This window comes from Excalfactoria chinensis, chromosome 7 (genome assembly GCF_039878825.1).
Source record: "Excalfactoria chinensis isolate bCotChi1 chromosome 7, bCotChi1.hap2, whole genome shotgun sequence".
NCBI classification, from domain to species: domain Eukaryota; kingdom Metazoa; phylum Chordata; class Aves; order Galliformes; family Phasianidae; genus Excalfactoria; species Excalfactoria chinensis.
Window position 1 is genome coordinate 28590743 of NC_092831.1, and position 19996 is coordinate 28610738.

The 19996-nt window shown below is 43.7% G+C and overlaps 1 protein-coding gene across 2 annotated transcripts in view; it reads left to right on the top strand.

Moving 5' to 3' along the window:
• Positions 1–19996, top strand: part of ZNF804A (zinc finger protein 804A) — a 170678-nt gene that overhangs the window by 33080 nt on the left and 117602 nt on the right. The window contains exon 1 of one of the 2 annotated variants that reach the window (XM_072342442.1): positions 3486–3924. The exons of the other annotated variant lie outside the window; for it this stretch is intronic. Within the exon in view, the coding sequence (XP_072198543.1) occupies positions 3763–3924 (162 nt within the window). The 5' untranslated portion in view covers positions 3486–3762. Of the gene's footprint in view, positions 1–3485; positions 3925–19996 lie in introns of those variants that run through there. 2 annotated transcript variants of the gene reach the window in all.

Sequence of the window (19996 nt, forward strand, 5' to 3'; positions counted from 1 at the left end):
GTTTTTCTTTATTGGGTTTTCTTTTGATGCCTCATTTATTTTGGATAAAAACATTTTGTCTCTTAAGTATCTTTGAAATGTGGTATGTATTCAACAGATCAAGTTTGTAACTGGTTTAAGTTAAGAAAAAAGCAATTAGTTTGTGAAATTGAAAGCCTGGTACTCATTAGTCAGCTCCCATTTGAGAATATGGGAGACACTTGTGGGCTGCTTTGAATCTCCTTGGATCTTGGTCTGTGGAGTTAATGCAATTGATTTTAATGTTGGGCAAAGTATGTTATTTGTTTGCTGGATTTGGGGGAATTACAACGGTTGATGGAGGAAATGTGCCCACACTGTGGCCTTAGTGCATTTGTTGGTTTTATTTCTGAAGGGAGGGACACACTGTTTTATGGATTTTCCCACTTCTGTGTTCTTTCTTGCACTGTTGTGTTAGGTTATTATGGAACTGGATTTGAGGAGGCATTATGGTAGTCCATGACTGGCTCCAGGACTCAGTTGCTAGTGCTTCCTTTGCTGCATGTGTGCATGGTGGAGGGTTTGCTTCAGGGGCTGTGCAGTGTGGTTTAACTCAGTGAGTGGCACTTAAGGTCTCTGACAGTATCACCTTGTAGCTAGAATGCCTTGCAGTCTACAAACTGAAAGAATGGGGTGAAGCAGCAATGCTTGAAGTATTCTCACTCCTTAAGGCACCATTTGAGAGGTGTGGCTGGGTGTCTAGTTTGTAAGCTGCAGGCTTCAAACAGTTTCATTTATTTTTTTGGGGGTGGAGATAGGATGTTTGGGGTGCAGAGATAGCAAAGCAAAGAGCAAAAAAATGTTACTTACTTAGAATACAGCATTTCTTAATACATCTTTGTGCCTGCTTTCAAGATCAAGAAGAAAAGTTATGTAGTCCGTGCCTTAGAAGTTGTCTTGTTGTGACTTTGGAGGGCTGCAGGGTGTAGCCCAAGACTTTGCAGTGCTTCAGCACACTGATGTTTTTTATCAGCCCATAGTAGTTCTCTGTGTCCAGGACAGGGAGCAGCTGTGATGTGGTGCAGGATGTCCAGAGCAATGAGGCTCGGGGATGTGCTGGAGTTGCTGTTCCTGGAGGTGTTAATGAACCTCGGTGATGTGGCACTGAGGGATGTGATTTAGTGGGTATGGTGGTGATGGGTTGGGGTTGGATTTGGCAATCCCAAGTGTTTTCCCACCTTAACGATTCTATAGTTCTGTTTCACCATGATGGCCTTCAAGAGGTAAACTGGATGCTTCCATTTTTCCTTGGATGTAATGCAAGGATGGCAGGCATCTAAAGAGCAGGGGCAAGCGCGGGCGACTGAATGAGTTCCTGAATGAGGAATTCTACAAAGTATCAAACTGCAGAATACTATTCTGATTGTCACAGGCAGAATAGGATAGAGGTGGAAATAGGTAAGGCTGGAGGGTATGTAGAGCCATGGGCTCAGGAGCTTATGCAACAGCCATTAGCTAAGAAGGAAGTAAAGTTTTGTAAAGGAAGCACCTGAGCACATGTGATCATAGCAGAGGAACAAAGAGGCAGAAAGAGTGCAGGAAAGTGAGGGACACTTAAGGAAGGCTGAGATGGCAAAGAGTCAGAGGAGCAGCCCAGAAGGGAAGAGTGGACAACCAGAAAATGTAGAAGACAAATTTTGCTTACTAGGTGCCATTTAGTACCTGTTCATATTCCCATGGTCTTGTTGTATGTCTAGCAAGAGTGCACAAGCAGCGTTGGCTGAAAGCAGCCAGCCCTGGCCGTGCATATGTATGCTTTTGGAAGGCAATTAAACGCTGGCGACATATAATGAAGTGGGCAGCATAAGTATTACAGAGAAAAATGTTCTTTGCAACAGTGACTGCGTGAAGGGGCTGTCTGCTAGGAGCTGGTATAATGGGAACATAGTATACAGAAAGGAGGTGCTTTACAGTGTGTTCTATGCCCTGGTCCAGATAAACAGAGCGGTAATAGTTTTCCGTAGATTTTTCTTGTCTGTTTCTGTCTTTTCCTTCCTTTATCCTACCCAAATTTGGGATGTTTTTGGAAATCTTGCTGCCCAGAGGAGCTTCCCAACAAATCTTGCAGTCGGCAGCTGTTCCCTTGCCCCAGCACCACCAAAATCCCCACCAGAACATCTAACGTGATGGCTTCCAGCAACCTGGTGCATACACATGGGGGCCCAATCATGGTGTTGTTCCCACCAGTGGGGCTGCCTGGGGTTGAAATTGGGGTATGAAGGTGTGAAGATGATAAACACAGCAAGCATGATACTGACTTCATGTTTATGCTGTAATAAACCTGACTATATTTGTCTGTACACATACATATGTGCAAACAGATTAACATTGTGCTATGTTTGTGTACATTTTTCACCTTTTGGGGCTGTAACAGCAGCAAACTGTCCCTTGGCTGTCAGAAGTTACTGCTGATGGCATTTCCAGGATTCCTTCCAAAGCACTGCAGCCTTGGAAGGATGAGTGACAGCTGTCACGCTGCGCTGCTCTCTCTAGGATGGGAAGCAGAGCAGATAGCAAAGTCTTATCGGAGTGAGGCACCTCCCATAGATTGTTGCTTCCTGTACCAAGGGTATAAGCTGCACAGATGCTGATGGGAAAACGGTCTGTCCCCATTCACCCCTCGTTTTTCTAACCTGCAGTTCTTATTTATGAGGAGGGGATGGGTAGGCTCCCGGTATTTTGTTATCAGCAGTAAGTGCAGATAATAAGGGGTTGTTTTTGGAGCTTACGTTGTGCTTCGGGGCTTGTTTTCGCTTTTAGGGTTGAAATTTATCATTGTTTAGCATCTTGGATTTTTAGCTACGTAGAATAAAGTAAGCGAGGAGGCAAGCTGGCTGGGGATGTGCAGTGCCTTTTGTGCTAAGGCTGCAAGTCACAGGTCTCCGGGGGGGGAAAAAGGACTCGAGCATCTTCCACGCGCCCGTCCTTTATCTTGTGACAACGTGTGGCGCTGGCAGCGGGCGCTGCCGCAAGAAGGGCTTACCCCGAGCGGGGGGCGCGGCACGGGCAGCGCCTGCTGCCGCACCTCCTGCCGCCGCTTTTGTTCGCAGGGGCGCGGGGGGCAGAGCGGGGCCGGCCCCGGTTCGTCGTCCTTTCCCAGGCAGGGCGAGTGAGCGCCGGTGCGCCCCGTGAGTCTGCGGCACCCGCCGCACGCGGCGTCCCTGTCCGGGCGTGGGGGTGCTGCGGGGTGAAGCGGCGGGTGAGCCCGGCTTGGCAAAAATGATAACGCGGCTGTAGAAAGACAGAAAAAGCGGCGGTAGCGGAGCGGGCGCAGAAAGGCAGCGGGGTGGAGAGATGGGGAGCGGCGGGAGGAGATGAGGAGAGAGGGAGGGGGCCCTGAGCATCCCTCTCCGCCCCCCAGATCGCGCCGAACCCAGCCCCGCCCAGTAAAGAAAAGAGGAAAAAAATGAAGGGAGGGGGCCGGTGGGGCGGGCCGAGGGCTTTTCCCGGCCGCCCCCCGTCCCTCCCCTTTACCTGCGGGCCCGGGGGGGGTGGCGGAGGCGGCGTGTGCCCGATGTCCCCCCCTGCCCGCCGCCGGCCCGGTGGCTCCCTGCCATTGGCTCGGCGCAGCGGACCGGCACGGCCGCCCGCTATAACAGCGCTATGCCCGCCGCGGGCGGCGGCTCACACGGCGCCGGCGAAGCCGCGGCGATGCCGCCGCTCCTCCTCCTCCTCGTCCTCCCCCGCCGCCTCCTCCTGCCCCGCCAGCCGCCGCCGCGCCGGCTGTAAGCCGCGGGGCCGCGCATGCCGCGGGGCTCCCGAGAGGGCCCCCATCGCCCGGGGAGCCCCGGCCCCATGGAGTGCTACTACATCGTCATCAGCTCGGCGCACCTCAGCAACGGGCACTTTCGCAACATCAAGGGAGTTTTCCGAGGCCCCCTCAGCAAGAACGGGGACAAAACTCTGGTAATGGCTTCTCCTCCCGTCTCCCCCGCCCCGCGCTCCCCTGCCCCTCTCGCAGCGGAGGCTCCGGCGAGGTGGAAACCGCTGCGTGTGCGTCGGCGCTGGTACAGGGAGCCGGAGTCCTGGCCGGGCGCTTTCGTTATTGTTATCGCTAGGTCTATCTGTAGGGGTTGTGCGGTAGTGCCTGTGCCGGGGGTGGGGCGCAGCGCCTCTGTCTCTGTCCAGCATCTCCCACGCTGGGGTTCGCGGCGGCTCTGCGCTCCGGGCTCAGCGCGGTGACTGGGCAGGCGGCTGGCCGAGAGTCCAGCGGGGACAGCTGGGGGTGGGCAGCCCGGGGTGGGCAGGGCTCTGCGAGCTGCCCGGGAGTCAGCATTCTGAAGCCCCGGTGCGAGTGCTGAATCTGTCCGGGGATGTGGTCAGTGTGTATCTGGCGTTGGGGACAAGGTGCTGGTCACCAGGTGGTTCGCGTTGCCCCGGGCACGGGGGACAGAGGGAGGTCCCACTCTGGAAGTGAAGCAAGAAGCAGAAACTTGATTATTTGGGTAGGGGCTCTTTGGGTGCAAAGCTTCATTTGTTCGCTCGCTGCTTTGGAAGCCCTAGAAACTAGTGCTAGCTGGTTGGTTGTGGAGTTGTTTAGAAAACCTAACTCTGGATTTGGAAGGGATGGATCAGTTATCAGCACCTGGCTAGGTAACTTGGGAATGGCCGCGCATCAGATCAGCCCTGTCGCTTGTGCGGACACGCTGCGTTGCTGCCTTAGCATCTCTTGCCTTCTGCCTTGTGCTGACTTGCTGTGCTGCCGCTCCCTGAACTTCAGCCAGCAAAGAGGGGCACCTCGGCCCAGCGCGTGTCCTTCTGCCCACGTGAGGCTGGGTACCACCGCAGGCTGGGCGCTGCCCCCCGTTGTGCTGCAGGAGGCATCGGGGCTGCTGGGGCTCAGCCGTGCAGCCGTCTCTTTCTTGTTCCCCAGCCCCTTCTGCAAGAGATGGAGCAGGGCTCGCTGCCTGTCTTCCCATTCCCTCGAATGCACGCCCTATATTGATGGGGAATTTACTGAAGTGCTTAACATTTGCTGGAGTTGGCAAGCTTGCAATTTCTTCCTAAATAAAGAGATTAAAGCAAGGCTGAGCCAAGTCATAAAAATAGTAACTACTACGAGAGAATCCGAGGCAGATTTTTGGATGGTTTCAAGTGTAAAGTTCCTGCTTTCATGTTGTAAATCTTACAGTAATTTTATGTGCTGTGGCTTCTGCCTATTTTTCTATGAGGAAATACATTCTTGGAATTTTAAACAAATATTTGTAGCATCCATGAGATGGCAATGTGTGTGTAATATCTCACTGTCACAGCTGCCAACCCAAGACCTACTGTAGCAATACTCAGAACACTTTAAATAATTGCATGAAGTGTCGCCTTTTCTCTGCAGAACAATTTCAGTCACGATACGTTTGGCAGGCTGAGACTGCTCTGGTGTAACTTTAGGACTGTGTATCATTTTGCACTACATGATTGATTCTGTTTCAACAGTGTTTTTCTTATTTTTTTATATATATTTTTCAATATTCCTTGATATAAAAAGAGTTGGGGTTTCTATTGTTGGTGAAAACAATAGTTACCAAAATATGTTTGAGGAGACTCATCTTAAACTTCATACAAACATACTGCGTAGGTTTTGAAACGCTCCGGAAAGAAGTCTAACTCAACCTTGCTTTTTAGTGAGAAAGAATAGATGCATGTGGAGGAAAAAGAACAGCACTGGTTATGGCTTGACCATTAGGGTCCTTTGAGAGCTTCTGCTGTGGGCAGGGAGCAGTATGACTGACTGTTTTCACTGGGTTAGGAAGGGAGAGTTCTTGATGTCTTCTCCCTTAACAGAGTAGCAGAGTCCCTCACTGTGAAATGAATGGAATACATGCAGACATGGAGATTTATTTGTGTTTGGGTGAGTTCTGATATCAGGTAGGTACACATACTACCAAGGTGCAGCGTGGCATGGTTAGGTAGCTCAAATGGACAGTTCTGAGGCACTGAAGTTGGTGTCAGACAGCCTCTACTGGAAAACCAAATGTTAGGTAATTTTGGAGGACTAGAGGCTTTTAACATAGATATGCTTTCAACCTTACAAAGGTTAAGGTCTTTACTAATACAGAGTAGAATACACCTTTACCTTTACACCTAATGGGAACACCTGCTTTCTTAACATGCTATTGGTGTCTTCTGTCCTAGAAAAAGCCTAGGAAAACCAGTGATGTTGAAGTCTGAAAGGCAGAAGTATTTTGGAGCAGCTTTGGCTGAGGCACATTTTCACATTGTGCTTTCAAGTATTTGGTCTGTGTTCATCTGTGCTCCTCACCCATGTCTTCTGAAAGTCCCTGCTCTCTAATAAGCTGAGGAGAACCTGAAAATAGCCTTTGCTCATGCACTGTAGCATTGCCTCTGTGCAGAACTTGGCACATTTATTAGCCTTGCTGCTTCTAAGGAGCTCTTATTCCATCCTCCACAAGAAAGTAAGACTCTATGTGCTCTGCTGAGGTTTATAGCAAGTAGTGCTTGTCACAGTCAATTGATGAAGCTGGCTTTTTGGTTGTTTACTTCCTCTCCCCCCCCACTATTGCACTTAAGTGCTTAACAGCGTATGTGCTTTTGTATCACCAAAACCTCCTGGCAAGACTGAATCCAGATTCTGTTTTTACATGTTTAATGTTAGCTTGTCTGCAAAACTGGAGCTCATGAGGTTTCGGTGCAGGGAAGTCCTTTGGGTCTTTGCCTGTTGTCCTGCTCTGGATGGAGGGGTCTGGGATTCATCTGGAACTGTTCCTTTCTGCCCCACTCTCCAAAAGAGGACATGAGAAATGCTTTTCCCTATGCGTTTGTCCTTGCAGGTGGTTCTTACCTGGTTGTCCTTTTGGTTGTCCTGGTTGTGCATTTAATTTAAAGCTTTAAAAGGTTTTGGTTCAAAGCTCCCATAAGGTAATGGGGAACAAGAGGTAGGAGGCCCTGCTCACCAGGCAGGGGACACAAAGCACAAAGCTTTGTGCTTTCTGCTTTGGTTGGAAAAGCAACAACAAAAAAGGGAACCTCTACACAGATGTCCCATTAAGGACTATGAGATCTCCTTGTTCCTGTGCTGGCCAAGGATTCAAGAGCCAGCCAAACATCCTGCTGCTAAGCCTTGGGGAGATGGGAAACACGGAGAAAGTCATCCTCACTTTTCCCAATGGAGAGGATCAGATAGCTCCTTTTGAGTAAAAAGGGGGAAATTGCAGTGTTTCTATTGCCTTATTCACAAGCAGGTCATTTCCCTTGTCTTGCATAGTTGTACTGCCTAGTGAGTATGGATAGATGAGATGGGGTTATATGGGAGATGGAAGCAAGAGAGTAAGAGGTGAAAGTAAGAACTAGAAGAAGGGAAAGACCCCAGTTATGTCAGTCAAGACAGGAAGCATGGAGGGAAGGGAAATGCATGAGAAGGAATGAAGAAAAGTGTGTAATCTGAGGAAAATAGACTATAGTGAAAAACACTTCCATTAATTGAGGAAAAACTGCTTGTGAATGAGCTGTGAGTGAGATGATGGGAAAGAATGAAGGATTATGTATCTAGAGTGGTTCTGACTATCTGATGGTACAGCTTTGTAGTATGAGTGCTTTGTAATGGGCCTAAAGAACTGCTCACTGTGTCAAGGGCACGCTAACTCATTTATAATCCATTGCTCCTTACTGGGAAAATAAATAGGAATTATGAATTGATGTGAAGGAGGCTCAGCACATCTGGAAGAATAGCTTCTAAACTCATAAATTTCTTTAGAAAATGTGGGAGTTATATTAAATGGAATTGGTGGTATCTGGGCTCTTGAATAAGGCTTTATTTTCTCCCGTGGCAGTTCCTGCTGTCTGAAGCATTCTTCAAATAGGTGTAATCTCATAATGATAGCTAATCTGCTGCTGGAGTACTTGATGTAATTTCAGCCCTTTAGAAGAGATGTTGGTTTTGTTGGTGCGCATGAACAGGTCGCTGCCTGTCCTTTGTGCTGCAGGCAGTTTTTTAACCAGAAACTCAGAACTTATGATAGGGGTCAGGAAAACACACCAAAGGTAACGTTCTGCTGCTCCTTCTGTGTTTTTGTGTAATAATGCTTATTTCTTGGTGCTTCAGTCAATGAATATGGGCCTGATTGGCCATTTATTGTCAGGGTTCGTATGGGATGACTTTGAAGCTTTTCCCTACTTTTCTTAGTGAAAGCAGTCAGATATGCCTCTATATATACATCTCTTCCTTCTTGTCTGAGCATCTCCTAAAATGTTCATATTCTTAGTATGTGCTTCTGTATGCCTTGTGTTACAGAGGTCAGATGGCATTGGTCATCCTTTGTAATACATCTTCCTTTCTGAAATGCTGTTTGGCACTTGATAATCTCAAAAAGTATTGGCACTTGTGTGAAAGAATCACTGTTTGGAGTTATGGCCACAGTTCTCTAAAATCCTTACAGTGTCTTTCAGAATATAAACCAAACACAGCAAGAAACTGTGCTAGTCGTGTGTGTAAGTTGGGGCTGGTCCGCAGAAACAGCAACGTTTAATTTGGTCTTCTGAATGGTGGGATGTGTCTGGAGACTGAGTACTTGCTATTTCACCTCTAGGTATTCCACTGTGCCTGTTTCATCAACATTTATAGGGATGGAGAACTGGCTGTGGAAGGCCTGTTCAGATTTAATGGGACAAATTAAACTGCTGGATATTGTTGGACATCCATTTACACCATTACCAACATCTACCTCATACTCATGTTTATGGAACTAAGCTGCTTTGAATATTTAACATATATATGTGTGTGTGTGTGTTTGAGTCCTAGGCCTTAGTTACAGTTCTATAAGAACTGTATTGGGATATTGATTACACTTGTGTATTGTGAAAATGCCATCTGTTGTTCAGGCTATTGTCTTTATTTCTTTTCCATTTTATAGAATATAGTTCTATTTCCAGATCAACTAAAGTAATCATGTTGCGGTGGACATGGAAATCTATTTTATGAGTAGATACATGGAATATATATGTGAAGAGAGAGCTTCTGTGCTACAAACAATAAGTATTTGAGGATCTTGTGTAGCTGCTGTCTTGGTACATGTTGGGCAATTGCTGTCTGGCACATCACTCAACTGATCCTTAATTGCAGGCTTGCACCCCTGTGATCTGAAAGGACCCATTGGGGCATTTTGAGCTGAACGCCATGTAGTTCTTTAGTTGCATACAGTAGTTGTGAGCAATCAGTGTTAACATATGCAGCATGCATCTACGGGCTTGTAGCATCGGTGCCGCAGGCTCACTTGGAGTCTAACACTTGAACCTGGAGTTGTGTGGCAAAGCGACTTGCAGAAAGTCAAGCCATGTATTGAAATTTGGTGGAGTGGGAAATGAATGTCACCTGTTACTTTTATATCTTGTGTTCCGTGGAGCTCTCTGTGTCTTTGGTATTTCCTGTGCTCATGAGCTGATTGTTGGATGTGAAAATGTTCAGACTTTTTCTGTGAAAGCAGCTAAAGCTCATTAAAAATTTTAAACAACAACAAAATCTACTTAATTCGAATAGTTAATCAGTGCCATTTAAATAATGATTGAGAAGCAGCCACTGAGAAAACAATGGAACCATTTAATAGCATGGAATTAACAGTGAAATTGTATCTTTATTCTACTTCTTGCATTAATTCATGTGAATGCAAGTGACTCCTTGCATTGTATAAGGCTGTAGGTAAGGACACTGATTCAGAGCATTTTCAGCAGGATTGGTTATCAGCTGGGTGAACAGGAGGTTATTAGAACCTCACGAACCTCGTGCAGTGGGAATAAAATACTCTTGCTATTCTTGTTTTATCTTATGGCTCTCAAAGCTGACGTTGGTTTATATGAACAGAATTCAAATCCAGCTGTAAAAGAAAGTGCTCACCTGCAGTGGGTCCTCTTACCACATTTTGCTTCATTTTGGAAGTTCAGCATGGGCTTGGCACTTTCATCTACATCAGGCTCCATAGGAACGCATGGTCTGGTCCAGAGAATAGTAGGAGCTGGATTCTGATGTGCAGCAGCTTTAAACTGGGGCAGTGTCTGATTCAAGTGGGGTTACGACTGAGCTTTTGTACTGTAAAAGCTTATTAAATGCATGGTAAACTTCAAACACATCGGTATTCTGTTGGATGTAATTAGGCTATTACCATGGTTAAATTAGTACACTTGTTCAGGTTTTTTTTCCAGATCAAGGCCTTAAAGCCTTTGCCTTGAATATTTTCAGATGCAAATATCCGTAGCAATCTTGTAGCTTGGAGATACTGAACATTAATTTTAACACACTACTTGAATGTGCTAACTAGAAAACAGCAAGTTTGTTTCTGGATATTCAAAACCAGTGGTATTTCTGGTTTCATTAGGCTTCTGAAACACTGTTACCAAGTCTTCTCTATGTGCAGGTCGGAGTTCTGGAAGCCTCACCTCTCTCAATGGCCATAGAAGGGGCTGCTCCCTGTCTCCTGGTAAAACTGCTCAGCAGTGAGGAGCAGATCTGGAGGGTGCTGAGATGAAGAGCGGTCAGAGCTTAACACAGTGGGTTTTCAAGCAGGGCTTTTGAGCAAGTTCACTGTAAGGTCTTGGATGCCCCTGACTGGTGGCTATGAAAATACTTCCTCTTTCTGCCTGCACTTAGGCATGCCAGAACAATTAGTTCCTGCAGAAAGCAAAGGGGGTGGATAGATGCATCCTGGGATGCAGGAATGGGCTAGATAATCCCACAAAATCAGCCTGGGGTATTTTCTATTATTAGTTATCTTAACACAATTGATGATGATGATGGCCTTATTTATTGCATAGTTGTTTTTTTTTTAACCCCGGTGGCCAGGGAAAATGAGTTGATTTTCTTTTTTACTTGTGAAGCAAGTGTGAGCATGGGAGAGGCAGTGTGCCTTTCTAATTTAGCTGTGTTTGGCCTATCGCTATAAACACTATCAACAAGCACTAAGCAGACCCTTTTATTTTGCCACGTGTATTCAGAGGGAGGACAAACGCTCTTCCTCTGGCACTGGAGAGAGACTGTTCAGGATGAGCTGGAGCTGATGTTGTTTAAAAGAAGCAAAAAGTAAACAAAAACAGCATTTACTCACAAGGAGGCACAACGCATGTCGTGTTTAACCTTGTTTTTCCAAGAGAGATAGGAGACTGCCTGAAGGCCACAGGGAGCTTGAATTGTAAACTCCTGCAGTAATTAATTTATTATGTTACAGTGTGTTTGCAGTTCCCCTCCCCTGAGGACTGGCAGGGACACAGGCTGGGCAGAGGATTTCTTTTGCCCTTGGCACAGAATGCTTCTTTTGAGCATCCAAGCTGTGTGTGGATGTGAATTCCTGTGCAGCTCTGATTCTTCAGTAGTTCAGAGAGCACATTTCCAAATACTTTCAGTATGGAAATGCAGGTTCCAACCTCTGGTAGCTGTGTAGATAGCCTTGTAAGAAAGGATATGCAGTTCCTTCCCCTGTTGCACTTTAAGCAAATGCCTAAATAAGACTTGGGGAGTGAACCTGGCTTTCTGGACTTGAAAAAGGCCTTGGAAAATAAGTTAGATTTGGGTGAGGAACTGGGAGAGATTTTTTGAGTTTCTCATCAGTATTCTCTAGTTGCACAGAAGATTTAGGAACATCATTGGAACCGGTCAGGCTTTTTGTCTGACTGTGCTATTTTCATTTCTTAAAGATGAATTTTCTTGTCATTGTGGTAATTTTAGACTCTCCTTTCCCCAAATAGCAAGTGAGCAGGCTGCTCCTGCTGGGGTCAGGCCCAGCTCCAGTATTCAAGTTGCTGCCTTTCTCCCATCCAGCTCATAGCTGTGTTCTAGAGGTTGGGTGGGTCTTGGGCAGGTTTTCCTCTTTACAACTTTTTATTGCAAGACCTCTTTTGGAGTCTTGCCTCTTCACCAGCTATAGAGAACTTCCCTGAAATAGGAGAACTGCTGTCTTTCCAACTTACTGATAATGTCCTTGTACAGGAAAATGAATCCATGTGTCTGAGACTGTATTTAAAAAGGGGGAAAAAAGGCAGGTTCTTTTACTCTGTATTGGTTTCCATAAAGTTTTAGTAAATAGACTTACAAATTGATTTACATGGTAGAATGTAATTATTCTTTTAGGTTAGCTGTTCAAATAGCTGTAATTTCTCAGTATTTAATTTCAGCTGAAAGTGTTTCTAGCAGGAGACCACAATACCCATTAGCAAATAGCTTATCAATTGATGCTTAGTGATGTGGGTTTTCATAAAACATCTGGCATTAAAACTTTGGGGACAATCCTGACTCTGTGGCATTTTGATCTAAACACTGTTTTGGAGAAGCTGTCGATAAAGGCAACCTGAACCTGAATCTCTAAAGCAAACAGCTTGAGAATAATATCAAACAGGTATACAAAAGAATCAGAAATGCCCAATACAGAGAAAATGAGAAATTACTAATAGTAGCAAGCAGTTATAATAATAGATGGGATTGATTCAGTGATGGAGGATAGCTCAGTGGCAGAGATGTGCCTCTCACTTCTTGCATATTCTTTGTGGCGGTGGTAGTAGTGTTTGCTTTGCTCATTGAGAAACTGGAGAGATTCAGAGTGGTTTTGGTAAGGCAGATACCTCAGAGTTGTGTGGTGGGAGGCAGTGGGCCCATGTGACAGTGTGAGGAACTGTTATCAAGTACGGGGGAAAATAATAAATGACTCTGAGGGTGGTCAGGCTGTGGAAAGGCTGTCAGATCTCTATCCTTGGAGATGCTCAGAACTTGACTGAGCAGCCTTAATCTACACAGCAGTGTTTTAAGAAAGTCAGAAGACTGAATGTCCCGTCCAACCTCACTCATGTCACGATTCTAAGTTGAGTCTGTAGGAGAGCAGCTTTTAATTTATTCTGCCACAAGGAGGGTCTTTGGGGAGCAAGGCATGTCACTGTCACGTCCTGCTCACAGCTTTTTGGGATTACTCTCTTCTCTCCTCATTTTAGTTGATGTGTAGCTGATGGAAGCTTTCTCTGGGGATTTCCTAAGCCATCAGAGATGCAAAACGCAGTGCTTCTTGTAGCTCCAAGAAATAAATCAAGTGCCACAGTTGAATCTACTGATGACTTCTTTTCAGGCATTCCCAAGCTGAGTCATGCAATTCAGAGCCAGTGACCCAATTTATAATTAAGAAAGATGATGGACTCGGAACTCTTCCAAACTAATTCATATTTAATTCCCCCCACCTCCTGTAAATCATCTGAGTTACCAGCAGTATTTTATTGATTACACTTTTTCATATTAAAAAGTGCTGGCGGGTATACTCTTAATTTTGGAAAGGCTTTTAAAAGGCACTCAGGAGGACTATTGATAAAGAAGTGATTTGTTTTTGGTAGAACTTTACCATGCAGAGGCAAGATAGATCAAACCGAGCATTTTCTAAAGAGGTGGTATGCTGATTGTCTGGCATTGACAGAGATGAAGAAATCCAGTATTATTTAGTCATCATCATGGGCAGATGCCTTCTCTGTATTGGCAAAGAAATATGGAAAGTAGCGGCCTGTCCTGATCCTCATGTTTTCTCAACTGTGAAACAGAGAGAGAAGTTTTTATGTGCTTTTGAAGTAAGAAGCACAGAGAGCTTCCAAGGTCTACACTCTGTTTATCTGTTGATCTTGCTCATCTAAATGTAGGTCAGTCTGCCGCGCAGGTATGGCTATCTAGGAAAGCTTTAGGAATGCTCCTGTGCCAATCCTCTTGCTCAGTGTCTAGTAGCCGGGTGCAGAGGTGCAATCTGATGTACATAGCCATGTTTTTTCTCTGTATTGCAGGAGATAGAGAATACAGCAGAGAAAAAAAAGAAAAGAAAAAAAAAAAAGGGAAAAAAAAACTCAGGCAAGCTTTTTCTTTATCAATACACAGAGCTCTCATACTGTGGGATGGATAGTGTTAGGTTTCCTCTTCTCTCTATTCTGTAAGAAGGGACTGTTTCAGACAAATAGAGAATCCCATCAAATGAATTGGAGGCTGAGTAGAAGACCAGCTTTGGAGAAGTCCCTGTAGAGCAAGTCTGTCTGTGTGAAGACTCTGTGTTCTTCCCAACTCCCATCACAAATGGCTTGGAAGCTTTTTGGTCACGGTGGATCAAGTAGTGGCTAAAGCTACACCACAGTGACATCAAGAGTTGCATGTTGGATTTATATTGAAATTGATTAGTAGAGTAACTGTAGCCATGTATAATTGCCTTCCAAAGTGATCTATCAGAAGTTTAATGCATAGTGAATGTGAAAACTACAATACGGAAGAAATTATCAAATGGCTCAAATTCAGTGTCCCTTTGAAGACTACGGGGAGGACAGAGGAATTACACTTGTACTTTACACCTGCCAAATTGAATTACTGCTCCAAATCTGTATAATTGCAATTCAGAGACCATGATTTATTCTCAGAGTTAGGTAACTAAGAGCACAGATACACTTGAAGCTTCAGATCAGTTTCTTAGAAGGAGTCCTTCTCATGAATATGACCCTTGCAGAAATCAGTGTTTTCATCTCATCTATTTTAAGAATTTTGAATCAGAATGTAGAATGACTCATCCATTATTTCTCCATCTCTTCATCAGCTAGACACACAAGAAATCGTTCCTCTGATTGTTTCCCTGCAAATGTGAAATCTTTACAGTTTCTTCTCTTTTCAGTGGGCAGCCATAAATCCAATTAACATTAATGAGGCTCACATGTGTGCACTGAGAGGAAAAAATGGACCTTTTGTCTCTTAAAGTATGTGTTTAACTCAAGGGAAAAAAATGAAGAAAAAGCTTTTGGCGAATTGCAGGTTACAAAGTCAGTAGCTTTTATCTCATTTTCACAGTTGCTAACGCATTTGCCTAGTTCTCTCTTCCTTGTCAAGGGTCCTTGTATGAGCTATAAATGCACGATGAGTAGTGCTGTCAGTGAAGTGTAGAGCACTGTATTACTTCTACTTTTAAGCTTAATTACTAATAGGCCCCATTTTCCACAAAATGTCAGGGTTGCAATAGGGTTAATGTAACTGTACTTCTGTTTCGTGATGTAATTCAGTGAAAAAATGAAGATTAGTAGCACATATGAATATGGCAGCCACCTATGAATTAAAAATACTTAGTGTCCTACTTCAAAGGCCCTCCTATCATCCGTCAAAACCGTCAGTCTTGTGTCACCATATGTTCATGTGTATTATTGTGTATTATTCAGTGGTATTTCCTGTTTGGTTTTGGGGAATTGCAGAGCAGATTTGACTTCCTGATGGCACAGGAGAAATTATGATGGAGCTCAGTGCTGTGTTAGCATGAGGATAGGGTTCTAGTAAATGAAACACGGGCCTCGAGAATAGCATCTGCTGTTGCTGGCAAAGCAGTCTCCCTTCAGGCAATTTTGCATTATTTATTGCTAGATACAGCCATGTTTGATTACTGGGATTGGGAATGAACAGTGAAATTTTGGAGGAAACACCTCTCTAAACGCAGCAGTGGGGAAGCTTGGGTGGGCAGGAAGCTCGCAGTGGTCAACTGCCAACCAAACTTGCCACGTGTGCCCAGTGCACCTCCTCACAACTGACATGAAAAACACCCCAAGGAGCTCACTGCAGAATAAATACACCGAAACCATATGGTCCATCGGAGCTGTAATATCACTTCAGAGGTTTAGAAATAGCGTTTTTATTAACTGTAATCACTTCATCATTTTATTCCAAGCGAATAGCCCTAAGTACTCTATGTAGTTGTTTTGCCACGCAAATCTGTTCTGCAGTTTGGTTGTGAATAGAAAACATCCTCATTCCAAGGGAAAATGTTGTGGAAGGACTTCAGGTCAACCCGTGTGTTAGGAGATGTCTGACAAGGTCATGACTACCCTCTGGGACGAAAAGATGAGCACTGCGCTGTGTGAGGAGGTCTGGTGTTTATGGATGTGGGATGCTTCATAACTGCTGTTACATTTTCTGTAGTTAAAAATAGAAGAAGAAATCCAAACTCCTAATATGCTTACTATTTTTGCTACTCCTTTCTCCCATTTATGTGTTGCTAAGCCAATTTTGTGCTAATTGCCATTCCTCCTTGATGGTTACATCCTTGAGATATTTGTAAGCTGTAAGAATCGGCATTACTTGCATCTTTGCAGGCTTGGAACATTCTAGCTGTTACCTTCTTTCTTCATACATCAGTTCCTCCAGTCTTGATTATACCGAGGCTTGCTTTATTTTGCTTTTGTTTTAACTCACTCCAGCATTACATTATGAATCTATCAAAACAGTTCCCAGTAGCCCACAAGTGGAAACTATAAGAATACTCTGGGTGTTGCTATATTGGTCCCTTGATGTACATACAGATACCTGGGTGTGTATCACATGATCTGCAGTTATAGTGACGTACTTATTCTATACATAGTCTCATTAAGATCACTGGGACCGCTCACTTGATCCTATTTTTATGCCATCCCTATTTCTCTCCTCTGCTCGTTAAGTACCTTGCTGCTAATGCAGCATTTGGCTATGGTACTGGTGTGGCTTTTTAGTGTTATCTTTTTTCTTAGTTGTGCTGCAAGCTCTCAATTGTTTTTGATATATCGAATCTAATTTTCCATTTCTCAGGAAGGTGCTTAAATAAAACTCTTCCTGTAACGCTTGTAATGTAGGTTTGTTTGTATTTTTGTGAGGAAAAATGGGATCCTTGTCAAGACGTGACAAATTTATCTCTTCTCCTGTAATAATTGTTCAAATCTTACATAGGTATGTAATGAATGCACATGTCTGTGTAAGTTCCTTTCCTTGTGGGAGAATTTAATTAATGTGAAGCATTTCTGCACAGAGGCAGTACTGTTTTATTTCTGATTTACTTAGCTCTTATCCTCACCTCCACCCCCCTTTCCCCGCTCTGTCTCTGGAAAATCGGACTGGATCTTTTTACCCTGGCCTTGCTCTGTGCAAGCAGAACCTTACCAGATGTTTCCATCTTGTCCCGGCTCTCCGAGTCCCATCCCGCTCCAGCTAACCCTCCTCGTCTCCCTTTATGTTTAGCGAGATGACCTGAATATACGTAAGTTTTTCTTGAAAGACAGTGGTCAAATTTGCTTCTTTCACTGCAAATATTTGGCAGTTTGCTCCATCTTGAACTTGGACCTCATTGTTCATTCTGAAGCAGCTGTGCAGTTTAGTTCTCTTTGTTTTACCATTCTGACCAGATTGTCACTCATTGTTTACTGTCCACCACGAGTTGGGGTTTGTTCATCACTTTTTCAAAGATAGAATTTTTCAAACAACAGATTAAGGGGAATGAAATTGAAGTTCATGGGAGAGAATTACTGGACTGGATAAATGGGAAGCTGCTTGGGTAGCAGGGCTGCATTGCTTTCACCTCCCACTTGAGTACTGAATTTAGCAATTATAAGAATGGAAGGAAAATGTCATTAAACTTTCAAATATCACGCTGACAAGTTAATATGTATGCTTAGGCACTTAAAAATAAAATAAAATGCTGGAGGCGCTGGGATTGTCTTCTAAGCAATGGTTTTGATGACAAAGCCATGGATTTCAGAAGTGGTTAAGAACTTAAAAGGATTAATGATTACTTTTGCTGGACATCAACCCATACGTATATGCACATTTAAACTACACAACTATTTCTTGCTACCTTTTTCTTGACCCATTTCATTTCTTTTATAGCCACCTTCTCTTTCTTAGTTTTCTTTTTCATTTTTATTCTTTTCTTTTTTGTCGGGCAGAGATAGCCAACTACTCCATGACTTGTACATGAAAGATAATGTGCTAAATGCAGTTCTCTGCTGCGGTCTCTATCCCATGCTACTGCTTTCTTTCTTCCTCACCTCTTCTTTTCTTTGCATTTTTCCTTTCTGTCTGTACCTCCATACTATTGCAGTTTTGTTTAATTATTTTTGGAGCTTTATTCCATTTCATATCCCACTTCTCTGCAAGTTCTGAAAACTGAGTGCCGTCTTAGGAATAGATTAATTGTCAATCACAAAACTTGGAGTTTAACTGTGAACTTTAGTTTGGATGTTTATTTTGGTTGAAAATAAATAAGTGTTTTTGACTGCATAGTAAGAATAAGGTCTCTTGATACAGTTTTGATTACTTACCTCATTAATTTGTTAGGTTTTGTATGGATTTAATAGTATCATTGCAGCTGGCATTTAGTTGATTTGGAAAACAAGAAAGTTCTTTGTGTTTAGATTTGTAGGTGAGAGAACAGTACAAATGCTTTATGTTTTTCTGTTTCTCTGCTTATAATACTGTACTTGTCTCGTGAGCACTTAGAAGTGGGACAAATCCTCTCAAAGCGTGAGAAGACAGAACTCCGTATTTAGTCTTTCTGAATGAGCACATGGCTATTGCCAGCAGTGCTTTTGTTAACAACAGACCGGGGCAGTATGCTCAGTGTGGAGTGTGTGCAGATGCAGCTGCATATACATATAAAAATGCATTGTAATGGCCGCCGTTCCTTTCATAATATCAACTCTGTGGTAGAGGCTTTGTTTACTTGGGTAGACCTGCGTGAGCAGGTGGTGGTCACATGAACATGAAGGCACCTCTGCTGAAGTTTCCTTACAAAACACTTCTTGTACAGAAGGAGTAAAAACACGATTTTTGAATGGGGGAGGTGGGCAGGGGTGGGGGGGATTTGTCTGGTAGCAAGGAAGGAAATGTGGACTGTTTAAATAGCATTGCTAAAAATGCTAAGGTATATCATGCTTAATTATTAAGGCATATCATGCATAATTAGCTGAAGGACTACATGTGGAAAAATAGGCTCTTAAGAGAACTCTTCAACTCCAGGCATTTACTGAGTGGATCTCGAGGACCTGAGGCTGTGGTGTGAACCTTGCTTGGGTACATAGTGTTACATTGCAAATTTCTCCTTTTGTTGGACTGGGAAACTACACAAAGTCAAAAAGTCAAGTAGATATTCAAAAATTATAGCATCACTTGAGTTGGAAGGGTCCCTTAAAGGCCATCAAGTCCAACTCCCCTGCAATGAACAGGGCTACCTACAGCTCCCTGAGGGTGCTCAGAAGTCTGTCCACTCTGATTTTGGGTGTCTCCAAGCACAGAGCATCTACCATCTCTCGGGGTAACATGTTGCAGTGCTTTACCTCTCTTACTGTAAAAAACTTCGTCCTTATATCCATTCTAAATCTAAAAAGCATATACTGAAAAATTAATAGTGCTTAAATGTGTTTTCTGAACGGCATACGTGCATGTTTAAGAAAAGACTGAGAACCATTTGACTCCGATATGTCAAACCTCACTGAAGAGTTTTTCTTTTGTTTTTTTTCATCTACCTCTCCCAGAAGAGTAGTCTCCCTAGATGCCCATAATAACCATATGCTTGGTAATTGTGGGCTCCCTGTGCATCCACATGGATGTGCTTGTTGATATGTAAATGGAAAATGGTCAGCTGTGAAATGCTGGGCACTCATATGAGCCATCCATCAACTTGGAGCTCCAAGTATGTAGAAAAACTAAATGAACTGGAAAGCAGCTTACTTTTTGTTTTTTTTCTAGGCTTGAAAAAGCAATGCCTTCAAATATTTAACTATCAGAATCTTTCAGGGGAAATGTGAGGAGTTCTCATGCAGTACGGTTACCATCTTTAATATTGCAGTCCGTCCACTGACAAGAAAGACATCTCTTGATTATTTTATACTTAGATCCACTTACTGCCTGGAAACGCAGCCTGTACTTAAATATGTTAATTGTTTAAAGGTGTCAGATACCACAAAAGAAATGTCTTCCTTTCCCTGTATTAACTGTGCTGAATAATAATTTAATGAGCTCAAATTGCTAGGCAGGGAGGAATCATAAGATTTTCTAACATATTGTATATCAGAGAATTCCTGAGTCTCTTTGCGTAAATGAAAAGTAGTTGTTTGGTTTTAGTTTCTGCTTGCGTTGTGTACATTTTGCTTATTTAAGCTATTTCAGATGTTACTTTTAATTGTTTTATTTCATAAGACTTGGTGTAGGCTTGTTGTATTTTGCAGCGCCAGTGATCCCTATCCTCTTTCTGAGTCAAAC